General features: G+C 57.4%; 1 protein-coding gene across 1 annotated transcript; it reads left to right on the top strand.

Moving 5' to 3' along the window:
* On the top strand, window positions 320-11243 carry CBX6 (chromobox 6). Its single transcript, XM_018048780.1, has 5 exons — window positions 320-497; window positions 677-720; window positions 879-944; window positions 1088-1154; window positions 5481-11243. Exons 1-5 carry the CDS (start codon window positions 429-431, stop codon window positions 6477-6479), a joined length of 1245 nt encoding a protein of 414 aa, XP_017904269.1. The 5' UTR covers window positions 320-428; the 3' UTR covers window positions 6480-11243.

The raw sequence follows: 15982 nt of genomic DNA, 5'->3' as shown, positions 1-15982 counted from the left end.
GAGTGACTTGTAAGGGAGGGTTAAGAGGGAGAGGTAGTCAGCGGTCGGGGGCCAGGAAGATGGAGGGGAGAATGAGAAAGTGTTTGTAAGATTGCACTGTCCACAACCAGGCTTCCCGCAGGCCAAGCATCTCCTTCCCAGGCTTCGGGGCCGCGGCTCCCCGAGCCAGGCTAGGCCCCTTTAAGAGCCAGCGCGCGCCCCGGTCCCGCGTGCGCTCACTTTCCCTAGCAACCGCCCCGGGGGAGGAGGAGGTCCTGGCAACGGCGCACCAGCCCGGAGGGTCACGTGACGGCCCGCAGCTGGAACGCGAGCGCGCGCCCTGCCGCGCGCCCGCCCGCCGAGCCTGAGCGCTGCGGCGCGTGCGCGAGCGGTGCAGCACCGGCCGCGGGAGCAGGGAGTATTATGGGCTGTGGGTGCCGCTGAGCAAGATGGAGCTGTCTGCAGTGGGCGAGCGGGTCTTCGCGGCCGAATCTATCATCAAACGGCGGATCCGAAAGGTGAGCCGCCTCCCAGGGCGGGACGCCTCGCCCCGCAGCCGAGGTCCGAGTCTGTGGGCCAGCTAGGCGAAGCGGTCCCGCTAACCTGGGCTCTCTCGCCCACCCCCGCGCCGTCGCCTCCTCGCGTCCCCGCATCTTCCCCACCCCCACTCTCCCCTTTTTTTCCTTCTCTTTTTCAGGGACGCATTGAGTACCTGGTGAAATGGAAGGGGTGGGCCATCAAGTGAGTGTCACGGGATCCAGGAGCGAGGGGGGAAGGGAGGCAGCGGACATCGGGGCCTTTTTTTTTTTTTACCTTGGGGGGTGCGCACATTTGCTCCCTCGCATGTGCCTCTGCTTCTCTCGTTTTGTTTTTTATTTTGTGCATGTGTAACTCGGCAGGTACAGCACTTGGGAGCCCGAAGAGAACATCCTAGACTCGCGGCTCATTGCAGCCTTCGAACAGAAGTGAGTTTGGGAAGCTGGCAGGGGCGGCGGGGCCGAGGCTCGGCTGGGGCGCCGCGCGGGGAAGCGGGAGGGCCGGGGAAGGCAGCACGGAGTGGGGCCCGGGAAGGGGCTCGTTTTTAACCTCGGGTGTTTCTCTGCCGCAGGGAGCGGGAGCGTGAGCTGTATGGACCCAAGAAGAGGGGACCCAAACCCAAAACTTTCCTCCTGAAGGTAACCTGGCCCAGCCCCAACAGCCCCCTCTCGGGCCCCTAGCCCGGGCGCAACACGGGGCCTGCAGGGGAGGGACAGATCCGCGGCCGCCCTCGCGGGCGGGCCTTTCGAGAGGGGGCCCCTGCTGGGCAGGGGGTGGTTGTGAGACCCCGACGAGCCCCTGGCAGGCGGCCCTGGCCATCTCCAGCTTCTCAGCAAGAGGGGCCTGGGAATGGGGACGAGGAGGGAGGATGATCCTTGCTCACAAAACCAGGGTCTGGGGAGGCCAGCAGGAAGAGGGTGGATGAGGCAGGTGGGGGCCGTCCACCTGCGGGGGTGGCAGGGAGGTGGCCTCTGCACTTGAGAGCTCTGCTCTCCCCCAGCCTTGAGCTGGTGGGGCTCTACCTGGAATTCATGTCCAGAGCAGGAGTGAACGTGATCTCCCTCATGGTGCGGAACAGGGAGAGGCTTTTTGGGGTGGGAGGCTGCCTCCCTGTCTCCAGCTTGCCTCTCTCAGGATTTATTCTGCATGCCTTCCCTTCCGACAGGAGGATCGAACTTAAATTTGACCTTAAGTCACTTCACTTTGAGTTTTGTCACCCAGGCTGGGCTACTGGTTTTCAGTTATCCCCACTTCTGGCTGTGTCTGGAGGTTCTAATGAGGATGGAGGGGGAGAAAGTAAAAGCATGGCACGTTGGCCTTGGCAAGGGAGGGAGACTTAGCTCCAGAGGAAGCCATCTTAGAGGTTTTTGGTGTTTATTTATTTATTTTTTAATGAGGAAGAACAGAGTCTGGGAAAGGGAAGTCGAGATGACCCAAGGTGGCAGGCAAGGCTGCAGGCGGTCTCCATGGGCAAGCACTGTCTCCCCTCTAGTGCTAAGGTTTTCTCAAGGCCCCATCCCACCCTGACACCCTGTGACTTTGTGGCAGTTGGCATGGGCAGGGCAGACGGACTCTGCAGAAAAAAAGGCTGTGCAGAGTGGCAGGGCCTCAGAATCTCCAATCTGTCCGAAAGGCTCAAAGCCCAGTTAGTGGACTCTCCAGCCCCCCACTTCCCTCAAAAGGACCGTACATGTGTATAAAGTTTGCCTCGGACTTAAAGCAGAAGTGAAAGAAATAATGGTTTCCAGAATTACATCCTTCTGTGACCCTTGTCTCTAAATTACACACATCTTAGGAGATCCGTGGAGCAATCTTAACCCTTGATGTTTCTTTTCGGGAGGGATGGGGCAGAGCAGCTGGAGGCCCGTGGGCTGTGTGACAGCCTCTCACAGTGCAGCTGGAGTGCCCTCTAGCGGGGAAGAGGGTAATGGCCATGAGCATTGATTCAGAATGCTTTTCTTTTTTAAATAGCTGTAGTTCTGGCTGTGGGCCTCATAGTGTTGAGCCCCCACATGGATTATCTCCTCTCGATTGCTCAAAACCCCGCTACGAAGTAGGGAATGGTATCCCTCTTTTGCAGATGAGAAAATCAAGGCCCAGGGAAGGGAGGTGATTTTACCTGAGCTCCCATCACCCAGCTTCCTAGCTTTATCATGTCTCCTTTTTTTAATCCTGTCCCTCAGGGAGTACACACCAGGTTAAGGAGAAAAGATGGACACACACTGGAAGCTATGAAGGCTGCAGAGTTGGTGGGGCAGGGGACAGAGAGGCAGATGAGAGGACCTTGATTTGGAGATGAGATGAAATAGATACTCAGCATGAGAGAGAGATTTGCAAGGGGTGATGGAGATCAGCTTGGTCTGAACCCAAGAGGCAGTGTGTATAGTAAACAAATCACACTCAGGTAGCACTCACTTTCTGCGGGGGAACTACTCTGAAGAGAACAGGAGCCCATGAGGTAGGTTGCATAATCCCCATTTTATACATAGAAAAACTTGAGACCAGAGAGGTTAAATAACTTGCTTGTGATCACAGAGAGGGAGTGGTAGAGTCCAGGGCTTTATCTTCCACGTTATCTAGATGTAGTACATGCCACGCCCTGGGAGCTGTGCCTGTCACCCAGTCAGAGTGCAATAAATGCATTGGGTGTGGTTACCATTTTTAATTCACAGGCAGACCCAGGTCTCACCTTTAAAGAATTCTCAACCTAGGGAGGGGAGAGGAGGAGGAGCGTAAACTAACCCCCTTTGAAAAAACATTTAGAAATTACAAAGTAAAATTTTTTGTAGAAAGGTTGGAAGCCATACATTAGAAAAAGGTTACTCTCGAAAGCACCACCCCTTGGATAGACACGTCTAGCATTTCTCTAGTGATTGCTGTGTGCCAGACGTTTTGCTGAGCAGGTAACATATACTATCTCATGGTCCCAGGAGTCCCACCAAGCCGGGCTTTCATCCTGGATTTGACGTTTTGCCTACACCCTTCACCAGTCCCCAGGGACCATGCATCCCTGCTGGACTCCGGCAGAACCGTAGTACAGAGGTCCTGGAGCCCCAGCAGCGTTCAGGGGGAATAAAGGCTAACCCCCGGGGTATTGGAAAGAGTGGGGAATCCCCTAAGCTCCCTTGGGGATAAAGCTGCAAAAAGCCCTTACCGCCATGCCAAGGAAGGCTGGCTTTCCCCTGCCTTTGTCTGGGAAGGGGTACGAGGGAACCAGTCCCTGGCTCCACTGGCTCTGAGCTGGAGGAGCTGGCAGCGCTGGCACAGGGAGGTCAGACCCACATATGCTGCCACCTAGTGGCTGGAGGGATTGTTAACTAAGCCACCCCAGGAGACTTGAGACCGAACTTGGAGGACGTGTACCTCTCCCACGTTCTAAATGACATCCTCACTTACTCAGCATTTAAGTCCAAATAACCTCTTCTGGGGCTTGTGGTCAAATACACTCTAGTCTTGTCTACCAGGCTACCTCTGGGGTTCTGGGTAAGCATCCAGCACCATGGGGATGGGTGGTGGAGAGACCCCTAACTACAGATCGCACTCTTGGGGAGCCCGGAGACTGACCCGTGGGAATGTGCCCTTCCTCTCAGCCACCCCAGCTCTCTTGGCTGGAGACAGTCACTGCCTAACAGTCTCCCCGACCAGGAGCCAGGGTGTCTCTACAGAACCCAGACTGGTCATCCGTCTCTACCCTCTGTCCAGCCATGGCTTTCAGTTCCCTGGGCTCTCGGCCTCCACCATTGGTCTTAGCAGTACCCTTCAGCAGGCCACCTGGGCCTCCACAGATGCTTGGGGCATAGCTCAGGAAAGTCAGGGGTGTTTTTTGTTTGTTTTCCTACTGATGCTTCATCCTGTAAGACAGGGACCTAATCTGTGCTCCTCTGGAACCTGTACTTTCTTCCTTGCGTTGAATCAGCCTGTACCCTAATTGCCTGTTACCTGTCTTTTCCTTGGAGTGCTGCCCCCTGGATGTAGAAGCTGTGTATAGTCGCAGATGTAGCCCCAGGCAGCTGGCAGGTGACTCATTAGCACTTTCTTAGTGAGGGAAGGATTGGCCCCCCGGACGTTGGCTTACCTAACTTTGTGAGTCTCTTGCCCTGGACCTGGGGTCTCTGAGGGCCCTGCCACACACATCCCGTACCTTCCCTGAGGTAGCAGGTGAGCTGCTGCAGAGTCCTGGGGCTTTACACATTTCACACCTGGGACTGAGTGCAGCTGGGCTCAGGAGCCTGGTACAGTAAATATCCCTTGCTCCAAACAGACTTCTGCCCAGCCATCCTGCCCCCAGGCCATCTTGGCACAGACTGTGGCGAGGTCCATCCCACCTCTTAGCCCGTCCCCACCAAACCGATGCCAAGGAGGTTTTAGGTGCTGGCTTTGAAATCCATTGGCACCAGTTTGTGGGGAAGTGCCAGGGGCTGGGAGCGAAGAGGAGGGGCCAGAGGTCTTCCCCCAGAGTTGAGGAGGCGAGACTGAGCTGGAGGTGCAGCTTGTTCAGAGGCAGAGAAAGAGCTCAGGACATCTACGGATAGATCCATTGGGCTGGGGCGCAGGGTGGAGCAGGGAGAGAACACCCTTTGCTTTCGGTCACCAAGAATTAGTCCATGGAGGAGTGCCAGGCTGGGCCGGGATCTTCCCAGGGCTGAAGTGGTCCGGGGCTTCTTTCCATGCAACATCCTGGCAGTTCCACTTCTGTGTGTCAGCAAGGACAGCGAGTGACTAGTCTGTCCCTCTGGCCCGCAGCCGAGCTGGGAAAGTCAAGCCTTGCAGTTTGGACCTGGATGAGAGTCTGCCTTGCTCCCCAGCCTTCTGCACTTTGCATCACCTGTCTGAACCTGTTTCTTTTTATCGCTCAGGCTCAGGATGGTTTCTTGAGCCAGTACTCGTGGGTGACTGAGGCAGGGGATGTCAGAGGTCAGCCGGCAGCCCGAGCCCTCAGCCACCTGCCGCCCTCTGTCTCGCAGGCGCGGGCCCAGGCGGAGGCCCTCCGCATCAGCGACGTGCATTTCTCGGTCAAGCCGAGCGCCAGCGCCTCCTCACCCAAGCTGCATTCCAGCGCTGCGGTGCACCGGCTCAAGAAGGACATCCGCCGTTGCCACCGCATGTCCCGCCGCCCCCTGCCCCGCCCAGACCCCCAGGGGGGCAGCCCCGGCCTTCGCCCCCCCATCTCCCCCTTCTCCGAGACGGTGCGCATCATCAATCGCAAGGTCAAGCCGCGGGAGCCAAAGCGGAACCGCATTATCCTGAACCTGAAGGTGATCGACAAGGGCCCGGGCGCCGGTGGCGCCGGGCAGGGGACTGGGGCTCTGGCCCGCCCCAAAGTCCCGTCCCGGAACCGCGTCATCGGCAAGAGCAAGAAGTTCAGCGAGAGCATCCTGCGTACGCAGGTCCGCCACATGAAGTTCGGCACGTTCGCGCTGTACAACAAGCCCCCGCCCGGCCCTCTGCAGCCCCCGCCCGCCGGCAAGACCGACATCACCGCCTCCCCCGGCCAGGGGCTGCTCCTGGCGCCCCCCAGTGCCCCCTACGACGCCCGCAGCTCCAGCTCTTCCGGCTGCCCCTCGCCCGCCCCGCACTCCTCCGAGCCGGAGGACGCGCCCCCCAAGCTGCTCCCGGAGACCACGAGCCCGTCGGCCCCCGACTGGCGGGAGCCCAAGGTGCTTGACCTGTCCCTCCCGCCCGAGGCGGCGGCCACCACCAAGCGGGCGCCTCCCGAGGTCCCTGCAGCTGCCAGCCAGGCCCTTCCCGCTGTCCCTGAGCCGGCCGGCGCCGCCTCCGAGCCCGAGGCGGGGGACTGGCGCCCTGAGATGTCACCCTGTTCCAACGTGGTTGTCACCGACGTCACCAGCAACCTCCTCACGGTCACTATCAAGGAATTCTGCAACCCAGAGGATTTCGAGAAGGTGGCTGCTGGAGTAGCAGGCGCCGCAGCAGGGGGTGGCAGCAGCGGGGCGAGCAAGTAAGGGGTGGCTCCACCAAGGAGGGGTTGCTGGGGGGCACCCTCCTGCCCAAAGTCCTACTCTTGCTCCCGCCCCCCGCACTCCCCGCCCTCAGACAACCCCGCCTGTGCTTTGCTTGTTTCAAAAGGCTCGGTGTTGACCCCGGGGTGGGGCTGGGCAGTTGGAGACCCCCTGAAGCCCAGTGGGAGGGACAGGCCTGGAAGGGGTGGGGCTGGGGTGGGGGCGAGGGCACCGGGAAGTCCTCCCTCTTATCTCTTGGCACCTTCCTTGCCCACGCACAGTGGGGCCTGCTGGGTGGCTCCTGGGGAGTTCCAGAACCTGGGGTTCAGCTGCCCTCCCCACATCCCGCCCTGTTTCTCCCTAGCTTGCTTCCAGCTCTCCCGCACAGCATCTGATTTCTCGGTGCTAACCCCCGGCAGCTGCGGGGCTCCTTGGGGACCCCCATCCCAGCATGGGCACCGTCCCTTTCCTTCCTCCCGATAACCCGGGAAGGAGGGGCAGGGATGGGGAAGCCAGGACAGAGGTGGAGATGAAGGCGGCCGTGGCCCGCTCCTCCCCTTCCCCCATCCCCTGCGAGGGCTGCCCGAGCTGGGCCCATGTTTGGACCACCCAAGCGGGCCCCTGTGGGCCCCACCCACCCCTCTTTCCTAATTTCTCTCTTGAAGGTGGGAGGGGCTGGCACAAACCTCGCCTGCCATGGCCTCCCGGCATCTAAAGGTCCCTCAGTTTCAACCAAAGGTGCTACAAGAACCTGCGGCGCGGACTATCGGCTGCGCATGCGCCTGCCGCCCCAGGCGCTTCCGCGTGTATCCGTATCTGCGTGGGGCCCTGGACCCTCCCTGGCCATCAGCCGGGCCTGGGACCTGATCCAGGTCCGAGGAGTTTGCTGCGGAGGCCGAGCTTCCCGGTGCGCGTGTGCAGGGGCAGGGCGCCCGACCCCCGCCCTTCTCTTTGGGGTGGTCGGCCCTGGCATGATGGGGACTGAGGCCGAGGGGAGACAGACCCCCGTCCCAAGCTGGCTGTTTGCGGGGAGGAGGAAGCCTGGACACCGTTCTTAGGGTCTCCGGCTTCTCCCCTCTCCGCCCCTTCTCTCTTGCTTGTGATCGCCCAGGCTTTGTCACAGCCCAGCCTTCTCCAAGCAGCAGGCGGCCTCCACTGCTCTAGGCAGCTTCATTTGCTGCTGCGGCCTGGGAACATGAGTTGTCCATGCCAGTGGCAGAGACCAAAACCCCGGTTTTAGGCCGGGTGCTGGGGGGGGCAGACTGGCCAAAGCAGGGGATAGACGAGGGGCCCAGTGTCCTTCAGGAGGGCGGGCGTGTGCAGGACCCGGGGTCTGGGGCACAGGGAACGCAACCGCGCTGGCCAGCCCTGGGGCACTGCCTGGGCTGTCTGGCACGAGTGGGAGTCCTTACTGGTGGCTCGAGGTGGCTTCCTGGTGTGTCAGCTTAGAACCCGTGATGTCAGAAGGAGGACGAAGAAAGGGAATTCCGGGTGGGTAACAAACGCCTTGGTCCTAAGCATGGGGAGGACTCTGTCTTCCGACTCCCTGCCAGAGATTGTGGCGGGGTCCCCTGACCCTCCCCGAAACACTGATAGAACGAGGGTGGCCACAGGGTTTGGGTGTCTGGAGCTCCTGACCCTCCCCACCCTGCCCTTCTGTTGGCTCCGTGGCCGTCCAAGTGCCAATTGGCTTCACCCCAAATAAGGGCTGGTATTTCTCCTCTGTCCTTAGAGGGGATCCCCCCCACCCACCGACCCCCCCACCCCAGGTGCGTGTCCACCTGGGTGCCAGTTACAGGGGTTTCCAGAGACCATAGAAATGTGTTTTCCTGAGAGTCTGTGTCATTCGTGACCTTTTTTGTAAAGAAGTTGTGTTTTCAGAGGTGATTTTATGACAGGAAAGTGAAAGAATTAGTTTTGCAAAAAACAGAAAAAAAAGAAAAAAAAAAGAGGGGGGAAAAGAAATAGAAAAAAATATTGTGGGATTCCTATGGGGTTGGGGAGGGTGGGGAGAAAGATATTTAAAGAAAAGCTAGTAACGCAGCGATTGCACAGCTGAGGCGGCAATGTCAGGAACGTGGGCAGAGGCCTGGGCCCAGCTGGGAGGGCGCCCCCACCCTGGGCACGGCCACAGCCCCCCTTCCTTGGCCCGAGGCAAGGCAATCCCTCCCTCCTGTGCTCGGCCCAGGTTCCACTCCTGTCCCAGCTCAGACAGAAGGATGACCCCTGTTCCCAAAGGAACTTGCCAGAAGCTGCAGGGGCCAAGCAGGTAGAGCTGAGATTGGGGGAGGCAGATGTCAGCAGAGTTCCTTTGTTGCCGGGACCCAGTGCTGGTGACTCTCCAGGAAGGCTGGTGAGTGGGTACAGTTGGGTTCCTTGCCCCTCTTCATTCCTTTGCCAGCCTGTTGGTCCATCTGGTTCCTCCACCGCCACCCCATGGGGGCATCTCCCTCCCCATTGCCCCAATGACCATGACATCCCCAAGCTTCCCTGGCCAGGTAGGGGTTGCTGCGGGTGTCAGGAAGACAGGAGCTGTGGACTCTGGGAGAGCCTTCGGTGGTGATCATGGTGGGTTGGGGGTAACCCTAGGGAGAGGGTGTGCCCACCCTGTCATCTCTTTCCATAGGCGAGTCGCTGCCCTTGACCCCCCCCAGCTGTGCAGCCCTGCCCCAGCAGAGGCACGCATGCGCATGGCTGTCTCCCAGGCGGGCAGCTCCCCTGGGGGCCCAAATGGGCACCAGGTCAAGAGCAAGCAGAGCCCTCCTTACCTCTCTCCCAGGGTGGCTCTGAGCCGGGCCCAGCAGCCCCTACCACACTTGCACAGACCAGCCTCCCGTGGGCCCTCCCTCCCCTGCTGCTGCTTTTCCGTTTGCCTAATTACCAAGCAGAAGTTGCAGTTTGGTTGGCTTTATTTTTTGTATGTGAGAGACCCCTTAAGACCCGGTCTTCTTCCTTGTTCAATATTGGTTGGGGTCATCTCCCCTTAATGCCACCTTCTTGTCACCCCCATGTCATAGGAAACAGATGAGGTCTGGTGTCTGGTTTGAGGTAGGAACTTGGAACCCGTCCCTGTCTCATTCCCCTCCCAGATACTCAGTTTGCCCATCTGTGAAATGGGTGTATTGAGCAGCCTGGCCTTTTCCTAAAGCATGGCCTTTTCACCTGTTGGTGTCCAGGCAGCTGCTGAGGATTAGGTGGTGGTGGAGGTTGCTGGCACTGGGGCCACTACTCTCCCCCAGCTGCTTTTCATTCTCACCCTGCAAAGAGGTCAGGATCAAAATGGGCTCCAGCAGAGCCCAGTGAGGCAGGCAGAATGGGAGGGGTCACCCTACTTACAAGGCCAGGAAACTGGGCCTCTGAGAGGCAAAGCTGCTTCATTGGAATGAAGAGCCCAGCTGCTCTGGCCTTTTGGGGACAACCTTTGAAAGGTGGGGACCCAGGGCCTTGGAGCTACCACAAAGCCAGGGGCTTCCCCTGAGCCAGGCAGTCCTGGGTGAGAGGTCAGCCCAAAGGAGGAAGCTGTTGGCTCGGGGAGCTGGGCCACCACCAGCCTTTCTAGCCTCTGGGTGGACCCAAGTGGACACACTGCCTTTTGTGTCTTTAGGGGTTTTGTTGGTGGTTGTTGGTTTTGTGTTTTGGGATGTTTTTTCTTTTCTGGTTTTTTTTTTTTTTTTTGCACTTGGCCCATGCCGGACAGTGGGACCCGCCTGGTCAGTTCCGCTTTCAGGCTCCCATGCACTAGCCCAAGGCAGCCTCTTGGGGGCTTGTATGGTTTAAGGAATCACTTTTGAAAAAAAAAGGAAAGTGTTTAAAGTAAAGTGTTTTTTTTTTTTTTTTCTGTCTGCATCTCCTCTCAGATTGAGAAAGCCCAGAATTAGGGGCTACCACTCCAGGAGAGAGGGAGGGTGTCCCCCATCCTGGCCCTGTCTTATTGATAGTTGCCAAGACACCAAGATCGGGGGGGCAGGCTGGCTGGAGACTGAGGTACCCATCTCCCAGGCCTGTGGGGTCACCCCATCCCACCTTGAAGGAGTCAGCACCCCACTCCAGCAGTGGGTGAGTGCCTGTTGTATGCAGAGCTTCAGCTAGGCAAAGGGGGGCTGGTGGTCTAATGAGGGACCCCTTGCAAGAGGCCACAGTAGAAGGAACTAAGGGTTCTGGGTCCTCCCCTTGCTATTGGGTGGAGTAGAGATGGAGACTTCTTGTTGGTTTTAATTTAAAAATGCAAAAGCCTAAAGAAATGTATCTTATAATTTTTTTTTAATTTTTGAAAAGCTCATTTAATGAATTGTGCACGAATGAATCTATATATATAAAATATACATATATAGCTCTATATTTGGGGAGGGGTGCTATCTCTTTTTTCTCTCATTTTAAAAATGAAGTGTTGTTGCCTTTGTCTGTGGTTCAACCATCCAGCTCCCAGCTGGCTAAACTTTGCCTCCAGTGGTTCAAGACAGGAAACTAGTAGGGTGAGCAGGAGACTGGAGATGCGGGGAAGGGGGCACCACCCCGGCGAGGGGCTGGGCCTCCAGGCCGCCTGCCCCTCTCCCAGGGGCCGCGGGTGGAGAAGCGCCTTGTGCTGGCTGTGGGTTCCGGTTCGGTTCTGGAGTCGGTTGTTTCTGGGCCGGGGGAGGGGGTCTGTGCTACTTCCGTCTTGTATGTTTCGTTCTGCTGCTCTTCAGTATCGTATCAATGCCAGGAAGGGGGCGCAGAAAGCCTCTTTGGCCCCCCCCAAATAAATTGTCACATTCCGAAGCTAAGCTCTAGCCCCTGGTCTGTCTCATTTCTTCTGGCTGGGACTGTGATCGAGAAAGCTCAGGCCATGCCTCCCCCATTGCAGCGAGGACGGGGGGGTCCTGGCCCTCAGCAGTGGTGGGCCAGTGCTCCAGCCCATTTCCAAGCTCCCCCTCTCCTGCCCTGCCTCCACCCTGTAAGTAAGCTAAACTTGAAGGGAGTCGCCCCTGCACAGGTAACGCGGTGTGTGTGCCACATCTTGGAACCTGGAGACTACCTGGTCTGCGGGCACGTGAGGAGGGGGAGGGTCCCACCACTGCCCAGTCCCCAGGTCCTCAGCACCTGCAGAGAGGGCATCCCCCGGGGGCTGGATCCCTAGCCAGCGGGTCACCACAGAGCCGGGGAGGGAGCAGGCTAGGGTGGGGAGCACGGGCTATACCCTTGCCAGCGGTGGTGGTGGTTCAGTCACTAAGTTGTACCCGAGTCTGTGACCCCATGGACTGCAGCACGCCAGGCTTCCCTGTCCTTCACCATCTCCCAGAGCTGGCCCACACTCATGTACTTCCCTTGCCGGTAACAACCCGTGTTAACAAGAAGCTGCTTCAGTTCAGAGAAACCTGTTTCCTGGGTGTTTGTGCTCCTTCTCTAATGAGAAGAGTGGACTGAGGACCGTGTCGAACGCCCACAGGGGTCCGAAAGCATCAACCCCCTGCAGACACTGGAGCCCTCACAGGTCTGCTGTGAGCAGCACCTCCGTCCATCCATAGCCACTCATTTGTCAGGCCTGAAACAGGTGTGGCCTTCCAGCCCTCCCCTTCCCCACTGCCCCCACCCCCTTATTGTGTAAGCCCCAAGGCTGGCCTCTCCAAGGTGTCCCCACCCTGAACCCCCACCCCACCTGTCCTGACCCCAGCTCCTCTGACAAAACCTCCGTGATCTGCTGTGCCCTCCTGGCACCTCACCTCAGGGGGCTGACAGCCCTGCTGAGAGTCTTCAGGAAGCCCACTGCCCTTGGGATCGTGTCCCAAGTGTCCCCCACCCCCCCCCCGGCCACACACACACATGTGTACCCCCTGACACACACACGTGCCCCCTAACACACAAGCGTTCCCCCGAGACACACACTACCCAGGGTTGTGTCCAAGTGTGTTCTTCTGCCACACACACTCTACCCAGGGTTGTGTCCAAGTGTGTTCTTCTGCCACACACACACACACGCTCTACCCAGGGAGTGCGCCCTGCCTGAGCCCCCATCCCTGCCCTGGCCTGAGGTCTTGGCCCTCCTGTCCCTCAAGGCGGGCTGGGTCTTCATCCCCAGAGTCCGTGCCTGACGCCTTTTCCTCTAACTGTCACCAAGCTCGGTCCTCCTCCCTTGTCTGCATTGTCAGCGAGGCTTGAGAGTGGATGAGCGGTCGACATGGGGCCCCAGTGCCACTCGTCCAGCTGGCCGAGGTCCAACAGGAGTGTGTTTCTGTCCGAGAATGGTCTAGAAATGGAAGTCGGGCAGGGGGGCGGGAAGGTGGGGGGAGATGGGACCCTGGGTCGAGTCAGGGCTAGCCTCCTCCGGGACCCGCTCCCACTTTGTCATCTCACCCAGTTCAGGGTTCTGTCCTCCAAAAACCCCCATTCGGTACGTAAACAGCAATAACCTGAGTAGTCAGCACACCAGCTGTCTGTCAGGCCTCTGTGAGCTCTCTCCCTTACCCCCTGGCACCCTGCCCGCCCTCCCCAGTGCCCAGGGTGATGAGCCAGCCTCACAGAGGAGGGCCAAAGATGGAAGAAATTCCTTGGCCCCCAGGTGGCGCAGTGGAGGGCGGCTTCCCCACCCCCACCCGTTTCTGGGGTTGAGACCATGGGGGCTGCCCTCGTGAGGGGCAAGCATCTCTTTGCAAGCATCATGTTCAGGGCTTAGCATCTCGACTGCCCCTTGTCACGAGTCCTGGGGGCCTTCTCTCAGCAGCCCAGTCCACCTGTTAGCTGCGGATAAATGAGTGTGACCTCGGCAGCTTCTTAAGGAGGATGGGAGGGTTTGTGCCAAAGCTTGGGCAAGACCACACAGCTGGGCTCAGGGAGTCCAGCATGCCCTGCCTGAGGTGAGTCAGCACCCTGGCGTCCCGCCAAGCTGGTGCCTCGTCCACCAGGCGGTGCCCAACCAGCCCCCTCCCGTCACCCCACCCTATTCCTAGGCGTCACCAGGGGTGAAGGTCAGCCGTGGGGTGCAGCTCAGGAGCCAGGTAAGGCGGAGGGGTTGACATGCAGTGAGTGACAGCTTCGCCGATTTACTGCCGTCTCACAGACGCTGAGAGTGTGCCGCTTTTTCTGTCCTTGTTACGCTGTGCCTGAGGTGAAGGGGGGTCAGAGTGGCAGCATCTAATGCCGAGCACCCCCCAAGCCGGAGCCCAAGCCTGTCTGCACCCTCTTTGTTCAGGCTGCTGTCCTCTGAGGGCTCACACTTCAAAAGGTCTCCGCTGGGAGAGGCCAAGCAGGGACAGCTCGCCCATAGGGCAGAGCCCAGAAGGGAGCAGAAGTGAGCGGGGGGGTCCGGCCTCTGGGCATCCATGCGCTCTGAGCCTTTGAGAGTCAGAGGAGGGACAGAGGCCAGGACTTGAAATACTGCATGAGCCCTAATGAGGCCTGGATGTGGCCCAGGCAGTGGGAGGGGGGGTGTCAGGAAGTGGGCACAGAGATTTAGAATATTGAGGAGTTGGTGATTGGCTTTGAGTGTGGACTTCCTTGGTGGCTCAGACAGTAAAGCATCTGCCTACTATGTGGGCGACCCGGGTACAACCCCTGGATTGGGAGGATCCCCTGGAGAAGGAAATAGCAACCCACTCCAGTACTCTTGTCTGGAAAATCCCATGGACAGAGGGAGTCCATGGGGTCGCAAAGAGTCGGACACAACTTCACTTTCGAGTGTTGTGAGAGGGACCCTCTGAAATACCTCCTGGGTATCTGATGCAGGTCACGGAGTGGGTGTTGTCATCACAGGCTGGGAGGCCGGAGAAGGAGTCAGCCTTCTGACTGAGGGATGTGAGTGTAGTTTGGGACACCTTGGATGTGAATCAGGCAGAGGAGCCAGGAGGAATTTTCACCCAGAGGTTTGAGACGTGGAGTGAGTTCCTTCTCAGGCTTTCCCAGTGGCTCCAGCAGGTTAAAAATCTGCCTGCAATGCAGGAGATGCAGCTTCAATTCATGATGAAGGTTGGGGAAGATCTCCTGGAGGAGGAAACGACAATTCACTCCAGTATTCTTGCCTGGGAATTCTCATGGACACAAGAGCAGTGGACTATAGTCCATAATGTTGAAAAGAGTTGGACACAACTTAGGGACTGAGCATGCACAACTACCTCCCAGGTGCTGCTGGAGAAATCGGTCCCTTTGCTGAAGAGCCTTTGCCCGCAGGTGCCCCTCAGCTCTGAGATGACTGATCACCAGACATTCTGGAAGGACCACTGGGGACTTAGGTGCGTAGCTGCTGAAGCCATTGGGATATACAGCCCCTGCCTGCCAACTTTATGCCTTTCATCTGAGTGAGGTTATAAAGTAGGTGGCTGGGGGATGATGAACCCCATCAGATAGGTGAGGAGGGGGAGCAAGGGACTTCCCAGGGTCACTCAGAAGCAGAAGAATGGAAGCCAGATCTTGGGTATGATAGATGGAAGCTTTTTAAGAGCCAACTGCTGCACAGTACTGGAGACACTAAAGAAGCTAGAACATTGTTTTAAACACACCACTGAGCTTCCAAGAGAGTAAAGAAATCCCCAGGGACTAAAAACAAACAAAGAGGAAGCCAAAATCGGGGTGACAAGCAGCTGCCAGTCCTTCAGGGGGGGTCTGTGGGTGGCTTGGGGACAAGGGTGGAAAGGTTGTTGACCTTTGCTGATCTTGGCAACTGAGGAGCTTGGATTTTACATCTATGTTGGGATGGGAGACAAGGCCTTGGGCCCCTGCCGAGAGAGTTTTGGAACTAAGACACCTGAATGAAGCTGGACCCATATCCTCAGTGAAAGAGCAAACGGAAAAGAAATAATCCTTTTGCAAAAAAGCAGAAGAAGTTGTCAAAGAAGTTGGCTCATTTTTGGCTCTGTTGGAAAAATAAAAATTGAGTCTCTCTTGAGAAATTCTAACTCTAGGCGTTCCCTCACACAAAATTTGAGGTTTGAATTTGCCTTGCCCACACGGTCCCAGAACTCCTAGGTCTGGAAATTAATATAAAAAGCAAACACGGGGTGGTTTACACCCACAGAGCAGGTGGCAATAGCAAAGGCAAGCCTCTCTGGAGAGACATTCCCACAGTAAAGGCCACATGGGCTACTCACAGATAAAAGCCTTGCTAACACAAGCTCTCAATTCCAAATTACAAAACATACAAGGAAGCAAGCCACAAACCACAGAACAACAAACAGCACGTATAGAATCCTGCATCTGATGTGTTATTTTCAAGCACACACCGAAGTTTTCCAAAAATGATTGTGAATATCCTGTAGCAGGACATGAAGCCAGTCCCAGTAAATTTCAAGACATTGATGCACAGATCATGTTTAATTTAAAAATCAATAGCAAAAACTTAACTGTTAATTAAAGGCAAAACCTCATGTATGTGGACAGTAGCCCAGATCTCTCATTCCTGTGCATTTTCCTCCCTCCCCAAACTTCTGAAGTCTCTTTAGAACAGTGAGATTCTAGGATGGATGTGAAAGTGTTGGTCAGATGGCAGGCACACAGGAGGGTCTCAGCCAGTCTGAGTTGAAGCTGGATGTGGGAATAGG

Source organism: Capra hircus, chromosome 5, assembly GCF_001704415.2.
Source record: "Capra hircus breed San Clemente chromosome 5, ASM170441v1, whole genome shotgun sequence".
NCBI classification, from domain to species: domain Eukaryota; kingdom Metazoa; phylum Chordata; class Mammalia; order Artiodactyla; family Bovidae; genus Capra; species Capra hircus.
Note: the sequence above shows the minus strand (reverse complement) of the source record. Positions and strands in the feature narration are given on the sequence as shown.